The sequence below is a fragment of the Nanorana parkeri genome, unplaced genomic scaffold, assembly GCF_000935625.1.
Source record: "Nanorana parkeri isolate BGI_ZX_2015 unplaced genomic scaffold, ASM93562v1 scaffold472, whole genome shotgun sequence".
NCBI classification, from domain to species: domain Eukaryota; kingdom Metazoa; phylum Chordata; class Amphibia; order Anura; family Dicroglossidae; genus Nanorana; species Nanorana parkeri.
In genome coordinates this window covers 298,494-305,559 of record NW_017306740.1, presented here as the reverse complement: position 1 = coordinate 305,559, position 7,066 = coordinate 298,494, and the positions used below count along the sequence as shown (strand labels likewise).

The following is a 7,066-nucleotide window of genomic DNA, read 5'->3' as shown; positions in this document are numbered from 1 at the left end:
TGCTTGTATATATGCAGGTCTTTGTGTGTGTGTGCCCTTACTATGGTTAGCAGGTTTCATTATGCAGCAAAAGAACCTGTCATCATTACTGCCATAGCTAATTTTTAGTTTACTATGCTAAATGTGCCTGCTCATACTTGGTTGCAAGATTCAATAATGGCTCACAGATTTATTGTTACATTCTAGTCTGGCTTACGTTTGTGTGCAAAGAGAAATGGCATACAGTAGCCCATGGTAATCAATCAGAAGTCCATATGAATTATTCAGAGCATCACATTTATTTCTGAATGGTTGCCATGCAGGGCCGTAGGAAGGAAGTGAGGCACTCGCCTCGGCGCAGCTGCAAGCCGGTGCAGCCAGAGCCGGCCTTTGGGGTGTGCGAGCATGGGGCGCCATGGCAACGGCAACAGCGGCGCCAGGCGGCCAACACAGCTAAGCCTCAGGGTGGCAGGGAGTAAAGGGGCGGCACAGCATGCAGCTTCTACTCAGATCCCTGCTGCTCTCCCACACCTGTATGGCCAGAGGCAGAGGGAATCCGAGAAAAAAAGGAGCACTGCAGCAGGTAACAGGAGGGGGGGGGAAGGGACCTGTCATCTAGGATGGCCAAGCAGTGAGGAGAGAGAGAGGCACTTGGCCAGGATCTGACAGCCAGCGGCTCTTTATCGCCTCTTTGCTAGGCCATCGACCTGTGCAGCTCTGTGCGTGGCCGAACGGCTCAGGATGGAGAGCGCAGGATCAGTAAATATCTGTGATATATGCCGATCCTCTGTGTGCAGCACAAACACTGGAGTGATCAGCTGATCACTCCAATGCTTGTAAACAACTGGGGCAACTGGGGGACACATAGTACTATGTGTCCCAAATTATGAATGAACAGGAAGTGCTTTACATCACTTCCTGTTTATGAATATTTTACTATCACCAGTTTGTGAATGAATGGATATCCTCTGTACTGAATGCTTTTCATTCATTTAGAACAGAGGCTGCAGAAAAAGAGATTGAGGACTCTGTGTCCTCAGTTTCTTTTTCTATTTCAAAAAAGGAAATGTCAGGTGTCTGTTTAGACTCTTGATATTTACCAAAGCCCCCCCAAACAGTAAAAATACACAACCCCACACACACACACACATTATTAGACATATGCAAATACTAAAAATTTGTTTTGGGTGAAATAAACAGAAACTAAACACATTTGCATTAGTTTCATCAAACAAAACACATTTTTATGATATTTTGGATACGGCCACCGGCGCATTCTGCCATCCTGGAGACATGTCCAAGACGTCACATGACGCTGCACGTGCGTGGCGTTGGTTGACGCCAGACGCCTGTTGGAGGGGCACAATTTTCTGTTCTTGCCTCGGACACAAAGGGAGCTAGCTACGGCTCTGCTGCCATGGGCAACTGTATACCAGCATGTACTTTGACTACACTAGCTCACATGCTTTGAAATGTAAAGCCCACTAATTGCAGAAGCCAATTCATTTCCATATAACTCATTCATCATAAACTATGAATGACTTTTATATCTGTTACTCTGTGCACCTCTGTTCCTAGGCCATTTCCTAATATTGCAACAGGATTTGCATTCTGTTCTCATACACTATTTTTCTGGACACAGATTTAGCATAAGATATTCCAAGGATCACTTTTCATTTTCAAATATATGGCTATCATAAATTCATTTCGTTGCTGACAGCCTCTGCTACAATACCACCGAACAAAATTGCAATTTTTTTTTTCCTCTCCACTGGAGTCGCTTTTGAAACCAAATACCATTATATTATTTTCCTGCAAACTCTAAAAAAAAATCTCAGCATTACTATATTTGCTGTTTTCTATAAGACAACTGCCAACCAATGACATGTCTTCTTATTAGCAATGAGGGGCAGCCTGGTTCAGCATGATGGCAGAATCTCTGTCACCACAAAGAGTTAATGCAAATGTCTGAGCAAGTAAGGATGAAAAATAGCCCAGGTGTACTTGGACGAAACTAACAGACACTGTGGTCAAATTACTGAAGCAGTGCATTGGATAGGATGAAAAGGCAGGAGAAAACAATACAAGGGGACAGATGGCCTGGCTGAAATACGGCATACGACCACATTGAACATAGGTTCCATCTGCGGGACCCTTACAACTGAGGACAGCAGGAGCTGGGGGCTGTATGAAGGGAATGCTGTCACTATATGTGGGGGAGGGCCCCCAATTCATTGTTCTCCAAAGAACCCTTTGCACTAGCTGACATTCTTAAATAGATTAGTAAACACCCCTCTATGATACTTAACTTATGTGGTGCCATACTAGCTGCTGTTAGCTTAATAAAAGAGCATTGTTTAGGGCATAAACAAAATGAAAGCAGTAAAATCAGAATTGTGCCTTTGCAGAGAGTGACCTTGGAAGGATAATGTGCTCCTACAATGCATTCACCAGAATCATCTGTACCAGGTTACACAAAAGACATGTTTTCTGTAATCACTCAGCTATTGCTAGAATCGGGACATGTGGTAAATAAGTCTTACTGTTGCTGATTCGTGAACAAGTATTGATTGTTCACACACAGAGAAATACTGAATCCCTAACCAGTCACTAAAGCATCATGTGATACTTTCACAATTTGATTGAGGTTACGTTTGAACTTTTCAGCACAAGTAATGGGATTGAACTTTAATAAACTAGGATTTATTACATCACATGTTATGTACAGATCCTGTGACAACTCCGCCAATATAAAACTTCTCCAGAGCATTCACATGCACGACACACCAACATACATTCATTGAAGAACCACTGACATCAAATGACCAAGTCTGTAGTTAAAGTTTTACGGACAGGGTCCTCCTTACCATCTTGTCTTGATTTGTATTGTGATTGTAATGTCTTCCGTATATTGTAAAGCTCTGCGCAAACTGTTGGCGCTATATAAATCCTGTATGATAATAATAAAACTGGCCCTTTTTACGAGTAGGCACAGCACAAGGAAATGCTTTGAGTAAGATTAAACCTTATAAAAGGTGTAGTTTGGACTAGGAAGCATTGTTTGTGACACGGCCTAAGGACATTGCCTTCTTTGTCCTGAATGTGGCCTTTTGATCTACTCAATAGAAGGTTAAGAAATCTATGATCTTTGAGAAATTGCTAAGAACAAGTTCTCTCCATACTGCTGACACTTAACTATTACCAACTTCCCTGACATAACCTTTTAGCATACATTCACATGGGACTAAAATCTGCTGCTTAGCGAAAACTGATTTTGCTTTGGGCAAAATGCTCAATATTGTGGCTGTCTCATCTATACCAGCTGTGCTCTATTGCTGAAAGCAGGCAGCAGCAGGCAAGGAAGAGAGCAGAGTTTAAAGGTTCTGTTGTGCTGTGCCTATGTATGAGCGATGCTTCCTGTCCCCTTCTGTATCATCTGACAGCCAGGAAGAAGCAGTAAATTAATTAGACAGGAAATATCAGCAAGCCTACCTGGAGGAATTCTGTGCCCATCAGTAAGGAAAAGTTCACCGAACCCTTCACCGAGAAGTCTGTCAATTGGGGAATCTCTGCCCAGATCATAATCGCTGTCTCCAGCTTCACTATCTCCACGTCCACTGTCTTTTAGACTAAATTTATCCATGTCTTGGAGGGCATATCTGCGAAGCAGGAAGAAAACATGTGGATGCAATCTTTAGAGAAGAAAACTCAGTGGAGCTTCGTTAAAAGTAAAATGGAGATTTAGCTCACCTGTAGCTTCTTGAATATTTGTTTCCACGAAAGCTTGGTCTTGGCTGATACTGTCCCTGGTGAAGCATGGAGAGCAATTGGGATACCTGCCAAAGAAAAGATGTAAAATACATTATACCAATCTAATAGGTGACAAATCCATAGGCAGGACTTAAGTTTAGCTTGCAACTTTAAACACACTTTAGGCAGCTAAACTTATCTCAATGCATTGTATTCATGCTAACAGACTGAAAGAATAAATGTTAGCATAACAACGTCTTAAAATGTATAACATTGTAATAAAGTGCTTTGACATAAATGGAAATTTACATTCATTTGTTATAGTGAACAAATATATAAATATATAGTGCTGAAGTAAAGAAAGACAACATGGTTTCCTGTGGTCACATATGTGGGGCTTAGGCAAAGCATAACCCTCTTTTGTTGACAAGTTAATGTACCTAAAGGCCTTATTTACCTCCACTGCAGGCGAAGAATGAGTCAGTTCCAGCGCAAATGTATCTGGTACATGATTAGATGATATTGTCATCAGACTGTTGAGTGATTGGCGGCTGTGATGACTTTGCCTGCTGCTCATCTGGCCACGTTCCAAAGTAGGGGATGGGGAAGGAGAAGACCTATGATGGGATCTAATTGGTAGTGTACCATTCATGGTAGGCACTAGAGTAATGTCCCCTTTGTGGATTTGCCTGGAAGGCCTCTTTGGGTGATTCTGATATGTTGATTCTGCCACTCTGCAGTTGTAAGATCGATTGTCCTTTTTTTCCCTGTTGCACCTCGTTGCAAATATGACCATGATGACTAAAAGAACTGCACAGATAGCCCCCAAGGAAATAATAATGATCATTGAGACATCCATTGAGGCCTGGTTAACATAACTAGCCTCAGTACTGCCAGCAGCATCATAAGTTTCAATAATGTGGCATTTAAGAAGTGCTTTAGTGGTACGTGGAGGTGTCCCTTTGTCTTGAACTGACACTTGAAGCTCCCACTCCTGAAAAGGGAAACTCTCCATACTCATATTAGTGTATATTTCACATGATTTTGGATCTATTATAAAAATTTCATATTCATTCCCTGAAGTTATGGCACAATTAAGTTCAGAGTTCATGCCAGAGTCTTTATCTGTGGCCCTAATTTTAGTGATCAAATAGCCAATTTCAGCATCCCTTGGCACTCCAATCTTGGCTGTGTTATTGTGCAGAGAAGGAGTCATAATTACTGGGGCATTGTCATTTTCGTCAACTACAGTAAGCACCACGGTAGCATTAGTAGCAAGCTGGGGAACGCCACTATCCCTTGCCTGGACGGTGAATACTACTTGATTTACTTCTTCGTGGTCAAAGGCCCTGAGAGCATATATTGCACCATTTGAAGGGTCAATAGTCACATAAGTTGTTATGGAACTACCTTGAATGAAGCTTTCAGGAATGACATATGTCACCTGGCCATTTTCAGCTTGATCTGGATCTGTAGCCCTTACAGATGTTATATGGGCTCCAGGTGAATTGTTCTCCACGATGACAATCTCATATCTGTTTGTCTGGAATTGTGGTGCGTTGTCATTCTCATCACTTATCTGTACTGCAAAATGCTTAACTGTGGACAGACTTGGCAGCCCCCTGTCCTCGGCTATTACAGTCAGACTGTACTCTGACCTTTTTTCTCTATCCAGCGTGGAATTTGTTAATATCAAATAGTTGTTTTCATAAGTCTTCTGCAGCTTAAACTGCCCATGTCCATGTAGTTTGCATACAATTTCCCCATTGAGTCCAGAATCTTTATCCAGCACCCTTACCAAGGCCACAAAGGTATCCAGGGGTGCACTCTCTGAAATATAAGCAATTTCTTTGCCAGTAGACATCAAATTGATATTGATCTCAGGCTTGTTATCATTCACATCCACAACATTGATAATGATCTTACAGTGGCCAGGGATTGAGTTTGGACCCATGTCCTGGGCCTGAACATCAATCTCATAAGATTTAGTAGTCTCATAGTCCACTTGCTTCATTAGAGTCAGCTGACCTTTCTCTGGATCCATCCTAAAGATGTCAGTAATTTTGGGGGACACGTTGTTGTTGAATAAGTAGACAACTTTCCCATTAGCGCCCTCATCTGGGTCTGTAGCATTGAGGTCTATGAGTAGGGTCCCAACGGGGGAATTCTCAGGCAATTGGATAACATAAGACTTCTGCTCAAAAGCCGGGCTGTTGTCATTGGAATCAGAAATGCTTATTTTAAGGATGGCTGAGCCGAACCTCTGGGGCACCCCCATATCTGAAGCGGTCAACTGGAGCTCATAGTTGGACTTAAGCTCCCTGTCCAGCTCCCTGACCACAATAAGTTCTGCGTATTTAGCTCCATCAGTCCTGGTCTTCACCTCGATCTTAAAATACTCGTTTTCAGAGAGAGAATAGGTGTGGAGGGAATTCTCCCCGACATCAGGGTCAAAGGCGCTGTCTAGGGGGATCCTGGTACCCACCGCCGCGCTCTCAGAGATCTCAATGGGGATGAGAGCCCTGGAAAAGTGGGGGGCATTGTCGTTGATATCCAGCACCTCAACTTCTACATGAAACAGCTGCAGATGATGGGTGGGCAGGGTGATCACATCAAACTCTATGGAGCAGTTCAAGTTCTTCTGACACAGCTGCTCCCTGTCAATCTTATGGCCGATGCTGATCTCCCCGTTATCTTCCTGGACGATGAGCAAAGGAGGGTTCCCCCGCTGCATCGCTTTAAAACGGACCGCCGACGGGTTCGGTAACTTGGACAGCACATCAGCCACATCCTCTGCCAGTCGGGCAACCACAGAACCGACCAGCTGCTCCTCGTAGATGCTGTACTTTAAATTCTTCCCAAGCACACCCCGGTCGGTGAGGAGAAAAGCGAGCAAGAAGAAGACAGAGTTCATTTTCCTACCGTTCCGGTGCCTCCTAGAGCGATCCATAATAATAAAAAAGAAATCCAGCGAGAGGCAAATGAAGAGAGCCTAGATCCAATGGGGCTCAGCAGCAGGCATTGAAGGGCGAGCGGAGAGATGGCAGGGTAGGGTGGAGTGGGCAAACTTTGTGCCTACACGGGGCTCACCGGTGCGATGTACTAAGCAGCATCCCGGCAGTAGGGATCACATCAGGATTTCATTCACGTGCCGTGTTGTATCCATGGATTGCAGGGGTCTTTGCTGAATCTGCAGTCTTCTCCTTCTGAGATCCTCTTTCCTGCTCACCGCTCTGCTGCAGACTAAACACCCTTGATTGCTGACTCCAGACTAAAAATCTGTCCAACTTCACTCCAACTCAGACAAAGCTCCTGCTCTGCATGTGCTCAATCGCTT

General features: G+C 43.7%; 1 protein-coding gene across 1 annotated transcript in view; it reads right to left on the bottom strand.

The window, feature by feature from the left end:
- PCDH18 (protocadherin 18) overlaps positions 1-6,679 on the bottom strand; it is a 7,915-nt gene extending 1,236 nt beyond the window's left edge. The window contains exons 1-3 of the mRNA XM_018560669.1: positions 4,187-6,679; positions 3,730-3,815; positions 3,472-3,638 (exon numbers count right to left, since the gene is read on the bottom strand). Of these exons, the coding sequence (XP_018416171.1) occupies positions 3,472-3,638; positions 3,730-3,815; positions 4,187-6,679 (2,746 nt within the window). The remainder of the gene's footprint in view (positions 1-3,471; positions 3,639-3,729; positions 3,816-4,186) is intronic.
- Between the last annotated feature and the right edge of the window lie 387 nt (positions 6,680-7,066).